At 34.9% G+C, this 17,980-nt stretch overlaps 1 protein-coding gene and 1 pseudogene across 1 annotated transcript; one reads left to right on the top strand and one right to left on the bottom strand.

Moving 5' to 3' along the window:
- Positions 1 to 1,685: 1,685 nt before the first annotated feature.
- Positions 1,686 to 16,646, bottom strand: LOC146530661 (odorant receptor 4-like). The gene is made up of 9 exons (XM_085199353.1): positions 16,388 to 16,646; positions 15,969 to 16,121; positions 13,725 to 13,916; positions 12,963 to 13,185; positions 12,266 to 12,362; positions 3,349 to 3,453; positions 2,496 to 2,584; positions 2,039 to 2,105; positions 1,686 to 1,745 (listed from the first exon to the last, which is right to left on the bottom strand). Exons 1-9 carry the CDS (start codon positions 16,644 to 16,646, stop codon positions 1,686 to 1,688), a joined length of 1,245 nt encoding a protein of 414 aa, XP_085055479.1.
- Positions 5,650 to 6,826, top strand: LOC146530662 (uncharacterized; annotated as a pseudogene).
- Positions 16,647 to 17,980: the final 1,334 nt, after the last annotated feature.

Below are 17,980 nucleotides of genomic sequence, written 5' to 3'. Positions count from 1 at the left end.
CACACGTCTTATGTATACTCGTACAATCCTCGTAACAGAAGTATCGAGCATTTATTTAAGAATTTGTATTTCAGAGCCTTGTAGCCTTTAGAGTTCTGCTATAAATATTGGAAAATAAACGTGATTTGTATATACTGCTTGAATTCTTTCGAAAATATTATTCCGTATTAAAATAAATTTCGTAAAAAAACATGCATACCTCAAGCTCAATTAATCTGATTCTATATTGAGGCCTGTCGTGGAACATGGGCGCAAGTGTGTGACTGTAAATTCGAGAGGTTGTAAGTTCGATTCCCACTCAAGGAAATTACAAATTTATTTAAATTTATATTTTCAATTCTTCGCTCTGGTATCGAGGCAAAGCTCGGCGTTGAGTTCTGCTACTCAATATATAATGTCACCAGAATTCGGCGAAATATAGGTAATGGAGTGTCTTCATTGAAAATAAATATAAATAGCGAAGCAATTAATAAACGAACTGCTTAGTTTAACAATGTAGCCTTTTTATGTCTTTAAATGCCATTTCCATGCCAATACTGTTAAGCAAGCTTGTTCATTGCTTGTCGACTGTCCTCTTTTTTATCTATTTCACTTCATCTTCCACCACGAACAGAAGTAACCAGTTATATCAGTGATACAATCTTTGTATCAATTGCTGTGTGACGACAAATTGAAACGCTGCAAAAATGGAGTGCTACCAGAAACATGCAGAACCCAACAATTAGAAAGAATACTATCTTGACCTTGTTCATTATGAAAGATAGTACCTACTTTCCTGATATTGTAGTGTGAAAAGTATTCATTTTGTTACTTTTTCAGTACAAATTATAAGCCAATGTTGCCTTTGTGAATAACATAATAGTTTACAGAGGCGTGGTAAATACTGTTTAAGTGGAAAAACAATTCGTAAAGTATATTATAAATCATAGAATAACAACTATACAATACTAATATAGAATTTACAAGAGAAATTGTTTACTTGCTTATTACATTCACGCTGTATTCCGCTTATAGCAGACATTTGAAGCCTAATTTTTGAGATCTGCTATCTGCTGAATTTGTGAGTTCTGCTACTCAATACGCAATGCCTCCAGAATTCGGCGGAAAGTGGGGAACGGAGTGTCTTAACACAAGGATCGCTCTGCCTACCGTGTTGTGAGCGGGATACAGCGTGAAGCTGAAAAAAATATCATATTTTTGCATCATTCCTCGTAACAGTCTAATGGATATCTAAGAGTCTGCCTATTTATCTATTCATCCAAATCCAAGGTAAAAGTCTTGCAACGATTCGATTTTATAACATTAACCTAATATTTACCACGAGGACTAGGGAAAGGCGATACTTTGAAACATATTTATTTTAATTGTGTAATCTATTTTGTAATTATTTTAATATTCTGTTATGAAATAAATTTTGATATTTTATTTTGATCAATTCAAAGGTTATATTTGATAGGTTAGGTTAGATGTGTATTTTAGTCAAAGAGGTATAAAAATCCTCGCATGTTGTTATGTAAATAAAAGAAAATATTTTTTATATATTATTGCATTTATTTTAACTAAAGCTTGAAAAGTCACATTTAAGGAATATATTATACTTTATTATCCTCTCTACAATTTTATATTTCACTTAAAATTTCTGTTTAATTTTTCTTAACAAGACTTGCAAATGAATAAGTAGATTATTATTTTTTCGAATACATGGTCATAGCTAAAGATAAATAAGACCATGTTGTACTCACGATCTGAAAACATTGTCAGTGTTATAAAAAATATTATTAATAAATATTATTGTTGAGTTGAGCGAGGAAATGAGTATACCCACTCATTTCCTCGCTCTGGTAACGAGACAAAGTGCAGTGTAATCCACGTAGCCACTCAACATGCATTAGCATCCAGATATCGGCAGAAAGTTTGGAACAGAAGTGTCTTAATAGGAACGCAGTGTCTTAACACTAGGGTTCCAGGTTCCCTTTGACTACCCTGCTATGTGTAGCATGCAGCGTGAACATTGTGAAATAAAAAAAGTATACTATACCTTAGTGAATGTATTCAGAGTAATGGGAATGTAATTCAAACACATCAAAGTGCAAGGACGTTGCGCTCTAGAAGAATAAAATCAAAATAATTGCACTTATCAAGATATTTTGTAGTTCAAGCTAGATTAAGAGCGATTACAGAGTTACACATGATGACTTTATTTTATAACTAGCGGTCCACCTGCGGCTTCGCCCGCTTGAATTGATTATTCATTTAATCGAGCTATGGTCATTATATTTGATCTTTTTTTTAATTTGATTTGTATGGATATTATATTTGATCAAGAAATTTATAAACTTCTTAGTTGCCTTGAAATTAAATTGAACAGTCCCAACTTAAGATACATATCTTAATAAGTAGACAGAATAGTTTTTTACCGAGCTTTTTTACCCAGGCTGCAGGCTTTAGGAATAATGACTTTACTATAAATATTTTAGTTTTATTTGAATTGTTACCTCATTACAATTAAACATATACTCTTCTGATAACCAACGTCGCCTCGATACCAAATATTTTCATATGCAGCATCTGCGATTCCACCACTCTAAATAGATTAATATAAGGTACAAAATGTTATAACAAAAAAGTTACTAAACTAAAATGAAAACCTGTGCAAGTAATAAAATTACTTAAATTAAAATGAAAACCTGTGCAAGTAATAAAATTACTTAAATTAAAATCTGATAACTCTACAGACATATGGTCCGCATCTACTCTTTTTAATTTTTTTTATTATTATTCTGGGCACATCGTGGTGCAGGTCTACAAGCGTGTAACTGTAAATACCACTGGTTTTGGATCCGACCCCGACCCGAAATGAAATATTTTCATTTTTTCACTCTGGTATCGAGGCCAAAGAGCAGCGTTGAGTTGCATCACTCAGCACGCTCCAGAATTAAAAATGAGGAACGGAGTGTTTTAATACTAGGTTCTCTCTGTCTACTCTGCTGTGTTCCGTACACTTACAGCTAGAAGTTAAAAAAAATATTTATATGTTATTATTTATTTTTAACATTTGTAAAATTTTAAATGCTTATCATAATCAAATCAAAATCTATAAATTACGCCTAAAACAGTTTTTTACATGTTTTAATCTTATCACAACTTATCTTACTTATCAATTACTTATCACAGATATCTGTACGAATTTTTAGAAGCTATTTTTTTACTTTACTTTTATCTAGGGATAGAGCGCCTATTGTCAAAAAAACACTGTGTTTAATGGTAGAACTCTATGTGGAACTTTAATACTCGTATATCAAAATGTTTTCTTTCATTGCAAATATAGATTATTTATTATTAACTTACCTCCTCCCTTAGTAACTCACTATAATAACACAATATAAAAATTGATGGTAACATAATAATTACAGCTAATATATTTTTCGCAAAATCCATTGGAGTAGGCGCTACCTAAAAAGAATGATTAATTAAATTAATTATAACAGAGATAGACAATACTAATATTTAGGTACTTTATTGCCTTATTTCCTTATACCTAAAATAAATCGAGCATTATATGAATAAATATTAATAATATCTATATATCTATTATATATATAATAAAACTGTAAGGGGAGTGAAATCTGTACATTAAATATAAACTAAAAAAAAAACCCTTCATCGGGATTTAATACAAGTAAAAGAAGATAAAAATATAATTTTTGGAAATCTTGTCTGTCTGTCAATTGTGGCCGATTTACGCAAAAACTACTGGACGGATTTAAATGAAACTTCTTTTGTTGCATAACTATTAGTCTTCGCCTACATCCAGGCTATAATTTATTTTGATAGCCCGAATACCTGATGTGTGACCCTAGCAGCCCGCCTAATCTATAAGAGATATCAATACAACGCTTTAAGAAAAGTTATTGAACATGATGAGCATTTTCTGTTGACATAAAAAAAAAATAGAATCCAATGTGGAACCCCAGTCACCCAGCTAAACTTTATAACATATAACTCGTCAGTCGTCTTAAAACAAATTATTCTGCGTAATAAACATTTGTTTTGACGTTTTTTAATACCATAATTATTGTTTAAAATGGTTCAACACCAAATGATAGAAATTTAAGTAAATATATTAAGTAAATATATACAATTTATATAAAAAAAAAAATTAAAATCCATAAATTGGTAACGTATATGTGCGTCTGCGTTCGATTCCTACTCGAAAAATTAGAAAAATATTTAATATTTTCATTACCTCACTCTGGAACGAGGCAAAAGTAATTTTATAATATCAAAAAAATATACGAAATATTTTTATTTATAAAAATGAATCGCTGAATCTGTTGGTAAGCGCAAATCTCGAGAGCAGCTGAACCGATTTCGCTAATTCTTTTTTTATAATATTCCTTGAAGTACGAGAAGAGTTTTAACGGAGAGAAAACTTTAAAAAATTGCCAGAAGGTCTAAAAATAACACTTTTCTATATTCCCATATAAAAGATTCGTATTAATACTTAAAAGTCAATTTGGATTTTAATAGCCTACTGTAAAATTTAAATGTTAGTAGCTGGATTTCTGGAAGGCAAAACAATTGAGTGACTTTAGTATCGAGATCCCAGAGCCGCCGGACGGCCGTCATTTTAGCAAAGCTGAAATTTTGAGGACTATTAATCTTACATGTAGTTAAGACAGTATGCTTACTCACTAACTTTAAAATGGGATCCTTTCAGAGGTAGCGAAAAATAACGGTATATCTCTTTCTGGGAAAATGACGAAGCCATCGGTTGATCTGGTTGCTTATGAGGGGTCTTGAAATAGTCCGTAAATAACATGGTTAAAATTTTAGATGTAGTTGAATGTAGTTTGCCCCAATTTAATCTTTAGGACGTCTGGCAGAAGTAAAGGTCAACGTGAAAGAATGTGAAATATACGTTTTTTACTTTAAAACATATATAAAAACTTCTTTAACGCAACTGGAAGTGTGCTTTAAGTTGGCACTATCTCTGAAGGTTTTTTAGGTTAGAGAGTATGCATAAAGTCCGAACTACATATTAGACTATCGATCCTCAAAATTTCAGCTTTGCTAAAATGATGTAGGTCTGGGGGTCCTGGGATCTCAGTCTATTAATGTCAATATTTGTCAATATTTCTATGGTAAAATGTCATTTGAAAAGTAAACGTCTCTTTGTGCGTCTATATTACTAAATCTAAAAGCCACAAATTTTCTTAAAAATAATAAAGTGTTGATAAATATGCCTTCTATAAGGCGGTGGACAAATTTAGGCAGAAGAATCTAATCGTACTGCCCAGAACGTGATGTTTTCAATGAATGTGAGAATGATAGTTGACTGATAATGGTGCAAATTTGAATCGAGCTGCTTTTTGTTGCGATTTATTAATTTACGCCAGCAGTGCCTACAGCTCTGTTGCTATTGGACCTATGAACTCAGTTTGCCAATATTGTAAGGTTATTGTAAAAATTGAAATTTAAAAATTGTTATTGTAAAATAAAGCCAATGGATTCTGTTGCGCAAATGAAAATGTGAAATTGATACCATAACTTCCACCTCCAGAGCCATTGTACTCATTGGTTTTAGGAACAGGAGCATACTCCATACACTTCTTAAAAAATATTCAACAATACAGCGAATGCTTTCAAATGACTTCATTTGGAGTACTAAAGGCAGCTCGGGAAAATTTAATGCCAATTTTTAAGTTTTGTCATAGTATCTGCAGTTGTATGTTTGTTAATCATAACTATTATTTTTACAATACATTTTAACTCAACAGTTACAAGGTCAAATATATCATAGAACGGGTTTTTTGTTACCAGTGCCGGATAGCGACTACAAGTTTTAGCAAATTTATTTTATGAAAAATTCTCCACAAGAAATTAACCTACGTTGTGCACATAACAATTCAGTGAAACGGTCAATAGTTGAACCATTACAAAATTTATTTCACGAATACAATTAACTACTTATATTTTTCAAAAGTGCAATGTTTTAACGCACCTACTATCGATGAAGTTGCCATTGTTGTAATTGGAGAAAATTTGGAGTCATGTGATATTGTTTTACATTGTCGAAATAATCGATTACAACGTATTAAGGAAACACATCGCTCATATGATACACTGCAATATCCCATTATATTTTGGCAAGGTGAAAATGGCTATGATTTCCCAATCAAGATGATGAATGTCATTACTGGTAATTTAAATATTTTGTTTATGAGATGCTATGTCATCTACTATATCATTTACTTAACATTTTAGTTTGTTTTGACAGTTGAATTTAGATAGAAATTTAAAAGATCTACGAAACCACTAAAAATCAATTTGGTGGCGCAATGATTTTATTATCAGGAGGAGGATTGCCAGTGGTTTTTACGTTCAATGCAAGCTGATAAACTGAATTCATATTTAAAGTCCTTCAAATTGTGAAAACATGTCAAAGTATTATATTTAAGCAAGAAATGCGTGTCATGTTGCAAAATGATCAATCTGGAGACATATTCTTTAAACAACTTAATAATTTTGGTAATGATAAACTTCCTATAGATGCGCTGACTGGCTGCATCACCTCTCCTGATAGTTTTTTCAGTTAACGTAAACAAAAGATGAACTCATTTATAAAGTGCTTCCAAATGTTGCTGAAAATTATTTATTCCATGATTGGTTGAGCGAAAAAGCTTTACTGGCTGCCAAACACACTGATGTAGAAGAATTAAATTTAAATTTTCAAGATAGCAATCCTGGCAAAATGAGGACACATAAGTCAGTTAATACGGCAACTAATGAAGATGATGTCGTGAACTATCGACCGGAATTTTAAACTCACTTGATTTGCCAGGATTGCCGCCTCACAATCTTCAATTAAAACGTGTATGTGTAGTTATAATATTACGAAACTTTGTAACGGCACACGATTAGCGATAAGAAAATAATGAATAACGTAATAGAAGCAATCATATTGAAAGGAAAGTATAAAGGAGAAGACATTTTGATACCCCGCATCCCAATGATTTCGACTGACATACCATCCGAGATTAAAAGACTACAATTTCCAGTACGGCTTGCTTTTGCAATGACTATAAACAAATCCCAGGGGCAGTTATTAAGTGTTTGTGGTATTAATATAGAAAACTCTTGTATCTCGCATGGTCTGTTGTATGTTGCCTGTTCCAGTGTTGGAAAACCATCTGCTCTGTTTGTTTACGCGGCAGATAACCAAACAAAAAATAACGTGTACCATAAAGTACTACAATGAAAATGAAACTAAATTTAGAATAAGTAAAAATAAAATATAATAAGTAGATATCATAATAAGATATCGGAAATTGTTATTTTTATTGTCATTTTTAATGAAGATTACAAGAATTTAAAGTGATTTAAGTTTTTTTTGGATTTTATAGTCAAAGTCAAAATATCTTTATTCCATAAAAATGCTTAACATTTACTTGGACATGTCATAAAATAGAAAAAAAAATGCAAATTAAAAATAACCAAAAAAAATTGTGCAATTTTGACTTGAAAAAAGCCCGTTCAAATGGTTGAGCTCATGAGAAGATACAGGCAAAGAAACTCATGGCCACTCTTTTTAAATGCCAACATTTGTTACAAATTACAATTAACAATTTCAACTTAGAAATAGAGCAACTCATTTCCAAACATCTTTATCGCGAACATAATCTTTAACAGAGTAATATGCTTTTTGGCAGAGCCTGTGCTTTACCACTTTTTTAAATTTGTTCAGTGATAAATTAACCACGTCGTTTGGAAGTTTGTTATAAAAGTGTATACTTTGACCTACGAATGAGTGAGACACTTTATGGAGCCTAGAGAAGGGCACAGCAAGCTTATTTTTATTTCTTAAATTATGTTGATGGAGGTCACTGTTTTTATTAAATTTATTAATATTCTTATGCACATATACTAAGTTGTCGTAAATATATTGGGAGTGTAGTGTGAGGATGTTAAAGTCTTTGAATTTATTCCTTAGTGACTCCCGTGGACCCATTTTATAGACTGCTGTAGAAAGAGAAACTGTTCGTTGTCCGCTTTCCACACTACATATTGGGAGGCGGAACTCGAAGCTGTACTTTGTGGTGAAATATAACTAATTTGTCATCATCACAGTTGCCTCGAGTAGGTATATGACCTACAACCATCGCGTTTAACCCGGCGTTACTGGGTAAAAAATACCACAGAAGTGATAAAAACATATTTATCTTGTTTTCTATAAAATTTAGATACTTGCCCCTTTAGATACCTTTCTGTATAGAAACAAGAGTTGCTCTTCCCATGTTTTTGACAGTTAGCACCATGAGTTTTTTTTTTTAAATTGTAATAACTGTAAAATTTTAAATGATATGAAGAAATATTTGTCTTTTTGAATCTATTTATTATATACTAGCGGACCCGGACGCGGCTACGCCTGCTTGAAATATAAGAATATAATTTCTATAGAAATATAATTTCAATCTAGATAAAATGCTAAAAGTGACTATTACATTTATTTTCATAAGGATGAATATCAAAATGTCGCGGTAACGGTTGCGTAGCGACGCAACGGTTGTTATTAACATGGCAGAATAAATTGCATGTCAAATTAGAAAGCACTTTAAAATATATTAATTTATATGTGTAATGTTATATTATATAGCCTATAGCACTTCTGAAGAATGCAGCTTTCATATAAAACAAAAACAAACTAAATCGGACCAGTAGATCCAGAGATCTTAACGTTCAAACAAACAAACAAACAAACTCTTCCGCTTTATTATATTAGTATAAAGTATATTTGCTCTTCTTCTTCCTGGCATTAATCCCGGCTATTACCAGGGTCTGCCTTCCTACTTAACCTACTCCACTTTGCACGATCTTTTGCGTCCTCGGTGGTTAGACCATTGGCTCTCATGTCCTGCATCACGACATCCAACCAGCGCTTCCTTGGGCGTCCGGGAGGTCGCGCCCCAGGGACTGGTATAGCAAGGCACTTGCGTCCGACATAGTTCTTAGGCCGGCGCGTAACGTGGCCAAACCATCTCAAGCGACGCTCTTGGAGCTTATCCGCTACGTCACGGACCCCAAGACTACCTCGAATGAATGTGTTGCGTATGCGGTCAGACCGCGTTACGCCGCACATCCATCTCAGCATCTTCATTTTCGTGACGTGAAGCTCCTGAGTGTGCCGAGATAGTGCTGGCCAACATTCGCTGCCGTATAAAAGAACCGGTCGGACGATGCTCTTGTATATGAGCCCCTTGAGCTTGGGCGGTATTCTGCGGTCGCAGACCACACCAGTGACCTCCCGCCATTTGGCCCAGGCAGCGCTTATCCGGCCATGGACATCGTGGTCGATGCCTCCAGACTCGTGCATGACAGATCCAAGGTACCTGAACTTCTCCGACTTAACGGTTGGCTCAGGACCTATAAGGATGGTGCTCGAGTCCCGGCTCCCGCAGACCATGTACTCTGTCTTCGACACATTTAGTTTAAGACCGCCGTTCTCAAGCGTACCCTTCCAGAGGTTCACTTTACGCTCCAGCGTCAGTCGGTTCTCGGCAATGAGTGCTATATCGTCGGCATACATCATCAGCCATGGAGGCTGGTCCTGGATGTGAGCCGAGACAGTATCGAGCACTACATTGAATAAGAACGGACTAAGAGCCGAGCCCTGGTGAACCCCCACTGCATTCGGGAAGGGTCTAGTGTCGCCAACAGCAGTCCTAACATGCCCCTGATAATCTCAATATAGGCCTCAGGGATCCCTTTGGATCGCAATGCCCACCAGATACACTGACGAGGCACACAGTCAAAGGCCTTCTGCAGATCTAAAAAGGCCACGTGCAGAGCTCTCCTTTTTTCCCTGTATGCCTCCATCAAAGTTCTGAGGGCGAAAATGGCGTCCATGGTGCCCGATCCTGGCTGAAATCCATATTGAGACTCAGAGACAGTACACTCTTGGCGGAGCCTGAGGTCGATCATGCGCTCGAAGAGCTTCATGGTATGACTCATAAGCTTAATGCCCCTATAACTACCACAATCTTGAACACTGCCCCTTCCCTTGTAAATAGGGGTAATAAAGCTAAGCCGCCACTGATGCGGCATCTTACCAGTGTTCAAGATATGGTTAAAAAGGTCAGTAAGCATGAGCACACCAAGAGAGCCCAACGATTTCCACGCTTCGATCGGAATGTCGTCAGGTCCCACCGCTTTTCCGTTCTTCATGCGTCGAAGGCAATTACGTGTTTCGTCAAGGGTTATTGGGGCAATAAGTCCGAGGTTAGGCGGTAGGTCGCGATGAAGACTGCATGGGTGCTGAGTATTCAGCAACTCCTGGAAGTAGCTTCGCCACCTCTCCTTCACAGAGTCATGATTACAGAGCAGCGTGCCCTGGGAATCTCTGACGCAAAGACATTTTGCGATATCTTGCGTCACTTTATCCCGGGAACGTGCCAGTTTGTAAATGAGCTTCTGCCCCTCCACAGTTTCAAGTTTATCATACAATGGTGACAAATTCTCACTGCGGGCTCTGGCTACAGCTCTTTTACTGGCACGTTTAGCTACTGTGTACTCCAGTCTGTCTTCAGGAGAGTTGAATTCCTGCCACTTCTTAAAGGCAGCCTTCTTTTCACGAGTCACCTCCTAGACCTCGTCATTCCACCACCATGTCTCCTTGTCGATGACACGTCCTCCCCTAGAAACGCCAAGAACTCGCCTGCCTGCCGCAATGATTGCCGACTGAGCCCGATCCCAAGCATCCTGAGCAGTCTCGGTGTTAGTCGAAAGATTATGACTTTTCACCTCTGCCAGGAAGTCGGTCTGCATCGGTCCATTCAGCAACCACCACTTGATCCGAGGCCTACGTTTCTCGGCTACTTTCTTCTTCGGAGTGACGTTAAAGTCCATGACAAGAAGACGATGTTGGGCCGTTAGGCTTTCGCCTGGAATGACCTTACAGTTAGTTACCCTGCCCATATGACACCGTCTGGTCAATAAGTAGTCTATTTGAGTTGAGTGGGACCCGCACTTATACGTGATAAGGTGCTGAGAATTCTTTTGGAAGAACGTATTCACGACGGCCAGATCAGACGCAATACAGCTTCTCAGAATGTTTTCTCCCTCTGCATTGCGAAGACCGTGCCCAAAACCCCCGTGAACACGTTCATACGGCTCAGCAGCCCTACCGACGTGCCCGTTTAAGTCCCCCCCAACTAAGACCACTTCGGTACACGGCACAGCAAGTAGCACCCCTTCATACTGCTCCCAGAATGTCTCCTTTTCGGCCGCGCTACATCCCGCCTGGGGAGCATAGGCACTGATTAAGTTTGTGATAACGCCCTCAATCAGTACCCTCACTCGCATCAAGCGGTCGGAGCGACGGTCAACTTCAAGGAGCCCATTCTGAAGCTCTTCAGAAAGCACTACCGCTACACCGTTTCTACCCGAAGGTGACCCAGTGTATATAAGCCGGTAACCCTGTCCGATGTTACGGGACTTATTGCCCTTCCAGCGTGTTTCCTGGAGGAAGGCACACTGGACCCGACGTCTCATGAGTACATCTGCGAGTTCCCTGCATCGTCCGGTCAGAGAGCCAATATTCCACGTTGCAAAGCGGAGTTTCCTTCTGGGTACTAGCGTCTTTAGCCGTGTCCGTACATGACACGGTAGCCCTTGCCCACTTGTCGCAGGTGTAGGGCGATGTGCCTGCGCGTCGTTTTGCGGCGACGCCCTAGCCGTACCCAGTCTTTAGTTTCGTTGTCGGTCCATTTAAGTGGCGGTTGGCGGTTTTTAAATGGAGCGACTGCCGTCTGACCTCCAAAACCCCTTTGTGGGGAAAAACCGAGGGGAGAGGAAAATAGAAGGGATAGGATAGGTAAAAGGAGGGAGCTAAGGAAAAGAGGAGGGGAAGGGGGGAGTTAGGACACCATTCTTACGAACTGGATGAGGATGTAAGAGTGGCGGCTCGAGGATCCGGGGTCGCGTACCCGTATGCCCACAAACCAATATCGGACAGACATTAGTCAGGACATCCTGGATACAGGATAGATATAAAGTATATATGCTATATATATTAATAAATATTATATTTCACTATGAATTTTACTATTTATTTATAGTTTATAGGAAAAAACAAATAGAAAATTATAAAAAAAACATTTTAATATTCACCCCGGGTCAGATGTTGCCCTTTTAATGCACCACAACGATATTGTCTATATATAAATGTTAAAAACTAGTGATGTCATATTGTAGTAATTGTACTTACAATACTTGCAAAAATGTAGAAACAGATTTCAATCGCAGCAAATGCCAAATTCGTGAAGAATATTACGGTGAAAATATTCATCATCAATTTTGTTAATCTAAAATAAATGGAGGATCATTTTTTTTCACCTTCACGCTGTACCTATCTGATTCACATCAGGGTAGGAACAGAGAACTTAGTGTTAAGACATTCCGGTCCCCATAAATACACTGACGTATAGAGTAATCCCATTAAAAACATAAATGTGAAATAAGAGCGAAGTTTAATGTTAAGTAACGCATCGTTCTCGACTGCACTGACAGAAGAATGAGAGATTTATATCAAATGGTCATTGCATAATAAAATAAGTATTTAAAATTAAGTTCAACATTTATTTTAAAGAACCATAAAAGTGAAGCTCTCCACCGAGCACAGGTAAGACAGTGGTGTTTGAGTTATTTACTAATGTATTCCTAATCATTTCACAGGAGTCCTGAGTCTGGCTGTATGGCTGTAGGTTCGATTTTCGGGGGAATGATTTACAAGGCCGTCCATTTTAGTATTGGGCAGTAACAGAAAAAAGGCGCGTCTCAATCTTCAATACTGGGTTCATTCTGCCTACTCTGCTGTATACCCCGAATGTGTATGTACCCTGCATTCCGCTACGCAAGTCACGCTGCATTCCGTACAGCGTGACTTCTCCAATAAAATGACATACAAAAATATATTCATACTCTCTATCAGTTTTTGATGTTGTTTTATAATCATTTCAATTGTATTTGTGGGTTCATTTTGAAAATTTTCGTTCAAATTTACTCGATTATTCCTTGGTGTTAATCTTTTTAAATCTTCTCGAAGGAAAGAGAATGCAGTGCTGAGGAGACCGCATATGGTGACAGGCAAAAGTTCTACTCCATAATATATGTAAGCCAGACCCGCCACTGAAATATAATTTGAGAATTTAAATTTAAAATAATATTAGATAATTAGCTTATTTATGTATACGCATCTATCAATTAGCTTATTTATGTATACGCATCTATCAGCTCTTATTTCTATTATTTTTTATTCCTCGCTTTGTCTCTAGCTGGATAGCCAGAAAAAAGGAAACTGAAATCAAATAAAATTATTCATATATTCTTTGTTGTGAAACACTATCAAAACTAAAGTTTTATTCTTAAAATTTCATTTATTTCTATATTAATTACTTATTTAAAATCCTATGAAATATACAAAAATGTATTAAATACTTTTAAGCTATTTAACCAGAATAATCGCGTGTAGGAGCAGTTAACATAATCATTATTTCATACTACCGCCTAGAATGATGAGATGTATAGAGAGATGTGAATGTTACAACAACTACTTACAAACATAAAACATGTGATTAGTGCAACTGTTATTTTTATTTACTGCTACATTTTTAAGTTTTTATCTTTGCAAATAGATGAAAAAAAGATAATGTATTTTACTATCTTACTTGTATATACTTGGAACAAATATGCAATAATGTATTGAAACCAGTTGTTTGAAGTGTCGAAAAAAATATATACAGATCCAAAAACCAGCAATAGTTCCGTATCTTGGCGAAGAATAAACTTTCGTACTAATGTGATAATAAATGATATCGTCAAATTTAGCCATATTGCGAAGAGAAAGATCCAGTAGCATCCTTAAAATAACATAATTATCATTTTATATTTATTTAAACTACAAATTAGTGCCAGTGAAGCATAATAAATACATTGTAAATGACGAAATAAATCTTAACCTTTAACTATGGAATTCTACAAATCGGCCACTTCTCGGTGAACTCTGCCACTGAGTCGCTCAGTACCTCAGTTTATTCGCTACAAATGCAATTGTGAAATTATTTTCCACTATTGTTTTGTAGCGTATAAATAACCAAATATAATCTATATCTATATGTATATAAAAGGACTTGACCTCAACTGAAATAAGACGCATGCACAGCCGTAACCGCTGATGGTAGAAACGTAAAATTTGGACAGATGTTTACTTTCGTAATCTGGACATCGACTAAGAAGGGATTTTGAAAAATTATACGAAACCACTAAAAATCAATTTGGTGGCGCAATGATTTTATTATCAGGAGGAGGATTGCCAGTGGTTTTTACGTTCAATGCAAGCTGATGAACTGAATTCATATTTAAAGTCCTCCAAATTGTGAAAACATGTCAAGGTATTACATTTAAGCAAGAAATGCGTGTCATGTTGCAAAATGATCAATCTGGAGACATATTCTTTAAACAACTTAATAATATTGGTAATGGCAAACTTCCTATAGATGCGCTGACTGGCTGCATCACCTCTCCTGATAGTTTTTGTCAGTTAAGGTAATCAAAAAATGAACTCATTCATAAAGTGCTTCCAAATGTTGCTGAAAATTATTTATTCCATGATTGGTTGAGCAAAAGAGCTTTACTGGCTGCCAAACACACTGATGTAGAAGAATTAAATTTAAATTTTCAAGATGGCAATCCTGGCAAAATGAGGACACATAAGTCAGTTAATACGGCAACTAATGAAGATGATGTCGTGAACTATCCACCGGAATTTTTAAACTCACTTGATTCGCCAGGATTGCCGCCTCACAGCCTTCAATTAAAGCTTGTATGTGTAGTTATAATGTTGCGAAACTTCGTAACGGCACACGATTAGCGATAAAAAAATAATAAATAACGTAATAGAAGCAATCATATTGAAAGCAAAGTATAAAGGAGAAGACGTTTTGATACCCCGTATCCCAATGATTTCGACTGACATACCATTCGAGCTTAAAAGACTACAGTTTCCAGTACGGCTTGCTTTCGTGAGCAATGACTATAAGCAAATCCCAGGGGCAGTCATTAAGTGTTTGTGGTATTAATATAGAAAACTCATGTTTCTCACATTGTCTGTTGTATGTTGCCTGATCCCGTGTTGGAAAACCATCTGCTCTGTTTGTTTACGCGCCAGATAACCAAGCAAAAAATGACGTGTACCATAAAGTTTTATAATGAAAATGAAACTGAATTTAGAATAAGTAAAAATAAAATAAATTAAAAGTAAAAAATCATTTTTAGAAAAAGCTTTTATTTAAACGTTTTAAAAAGAAGAAAATAAAATTTGTCTTTTAAATTTTAACTATCAACTCTTATCCTCATTGTACACAATTTATATGATCATAAAAGCTTTATATATGCCCCCCATGGGCATGCGGAAAAAGACTATAAAGACTTTAAGTTCCTTAAATCGTTGTGATGCGTAAAGTTTAATAAAAAGCGATTTTATTTATATTGATTTTGTTTGATTTTAGGATATTCATATAAACTAAAACATAAAATTGTCTTCTTCCCTTAAAAACAGTCGGAGTATAACCAACAAATACAGGGGCCTCACAGACCCCACGTCCATATTTGTGTTATAAAAAAAAGAAGTCCATAGTTGATGGTTAAGAAACTAAATCAATGCTTTGAAAAATCTCATCATCATGATTCTATGTAAAGTTTCTCTTAGGAATATTTATATTATTCCAGTAATGAAACAGCTATCTGTAGCTAAAAACTTTCTTTGGCAACTTTTGCCCACGGAAATTAATTAATAACATGATTAAATTAATAATATAATTAAATAATATAATTAATTACTTAATAATATAATTTACAAAATTTATATTAAAGGATAAATAAAGTAAAGCTAATAATTATTGTCTTATGCTTACCTACTTGACACATGTTAAGAGTTTTTAGCAAACGATTTTTATTCCCAATTTGAATATCAGTTAAATTGTCTGTTCTCCACATGACACCGAGACTTAGAATCAATTTTTGAATGTTTGCTTTATGATATAGAACTACATAAAATTTTAGAAATCCTAAAATAAAAAACATTGGAGTCAATTAATATAAGGGTATGATTATCCCGCTGCTAGGTGAGGAGTAGCGCATAGGATCCAAGGAATGTAAATCAAAATAGCCCTTTTAAAATTGTCATTAATATTTATCTGCATAGTTAACATTTTTCCTTAACTATCAAATATAAAAAGTACATGGCTATATTCCTTTATAATTATATTATAGTGTACACTTTAATTAAATATAAAAAAAATAAAACAAATTCTATTTTAGAGGATAAAAATACCTTGAGTTATAACCATAAGGCACGACATCGCGTAGGATAGTTCAGTAGTTTCAAAATCCTCTTGAATTCGTCTAATCAAATAAATAATCATAGAAACAAATTGAATACTTGTAAGAAACATTCTTACAAAAACAAGCCAATATTTCTTAAAATTTGGAACGTGATCATCAAAAAAGTTAAAATTATTGAACCGTATTAAGCTAAAACATATAGAATAAGGTTTAATATATTCCTGAGGGAGATCAGAAAACTCAACCATTATGCCACACGTCTTATGTACGTATAATGCTCGTAACAGAAGTATCGTGCATTTATATAAGAACTTGCGGGCCCGTGCGGCTACGCCCGCTTGAATTATACAAATGTTTATTTAAGTTTTTCTTTATTAGTGTTGTAAGATTTTACTTCGCAATAAATAGCACAACTGTAGGTCTACGGTAACTACATTATAGGTTTTGATTATGCGGGAAATTTTATACAAATTGAAGCAAAAGCGATACATAAATGCTGATATGTTTTGACTACGTTGTATTAGAAGCTTCATTTCTGTGCTCCAAAGAACTGTAAACCTGAACATCTAATATTAATTTCAGATTACAAAAAGTTGTATTCCTTTTGAAGTACAAAACTCTAAAGCTGGATTAATTATTTTAGTTTGGTTTTGCATAAAATAAATCATAATTTTAGAGTTTAGCAATTGATTTAATAGATTTAAATCGTGACTGCGCGCATACTGTTAACTTAATTTTTCCGTCATAAATTCCCATTCTGCAACAATTCCAGGTTAAAACATAGATTATATATTGCTCTACAAATCTTTATTCATCATTGAGAAATTTTAAGCACTACGTGGCTGCTTGAGAGGATTTGTCTATACACAGGTAATGGTTAATGAATTTTTCTATTGAAAAATTCAAAATTTCTCTTTGTAATGTTTTACGGAACCCTTAAAAAACTGTACATTACATTTTAATTCCTTAAGTAAGCATTTACCATGCCTTAAACAATTATGTTAATCACGTGGATAATGACGATTCATTTTGAATTTATAATGTAAATGTAAAGCATAATGGATATTTCCCACAGAGCTTCCGACAAGACGTCAATTCTTTTTTACTAATAAATGAGCATAAGGCTCATGCAGCAGTCAAGGTGCTGTGGAATTACATTTGAATGAAAAATATTTAAATGTTTTTGTAATATGTTTATATTTTTGTTTTATAAAATTTGGAAAAATGATCTGTTTACTTTTCTTGGCAATTTTTTTGTTACCGAAAAAATCTGGATGAGTTATATTCGTATAGAGATGAGTTTAATATTTCCTGATCGTTTTTAATAATAGTTTTTAAGATTTAATGAAGAGAAAAAAAAAACATAAAAAACACGTTCGTTTCTTCACTTGTTTGTTCCGTAAAGTAGTTTCTGTGGTTTCTGAGCATGTTTTTTACAAAATATGCTCAAAAGTCGAAATTTTTCGATTTTTAAAAGAAAGGCAATATTTGAAATAAGAGTAAACAATTAATTCTAATTGAAAATTTAAATTTATTAATTTATGTTTAAAAATTATACGTAAATTATTATGTACTCATATGC

The sequence above is a fragment of the Heliconius melpomene genome, chromosome 16 (assembly GCF_056956725.1).
Source record: "Heliconius melpomene rosina isolate 202511_hmr_F chromosome 16, ASM5695672v1, whole genome shotgun sequence".
In the NCBI taxonomy this organism is placed as follows: domain Eukaryota; kingdom Metazoa; phylum Arthropoda; class Insecta; order Lepidoptera; family Nymphalidae; genus Heliconius; species Heliconius melpomene.
This window is presented reverse-complemented; position numbering and strand designations above follow the sequence as displayed.

What these genes read in the sequence shown, in the direction of transcription:
- LOC146530661 (XM_085199353.1), bottom strand. Translation starts at nt 16,646, where the DNA reads ATGGTTGAGTTTTCTGATCTCCCTCAGGAATATATTAAACCTTATTCT. An exon ending in GAGAGTATGAATATATTTTT is followed by an intron (nt 12,363 to 12,962) that starts GTATGTCATTTT and finishes CATTTATTTTAG; the next exon opens with ATTAACAAAATTGATGATGA. An exon ending in ATATGTTTAATTGTAATGAG is followed by an intron (nt 2,106 to 2,495) that starts GTAACAATTCAA and finishes TTATTCTTCTAG; the next exon opens with AGCGCAACGTCCTTGCACTT.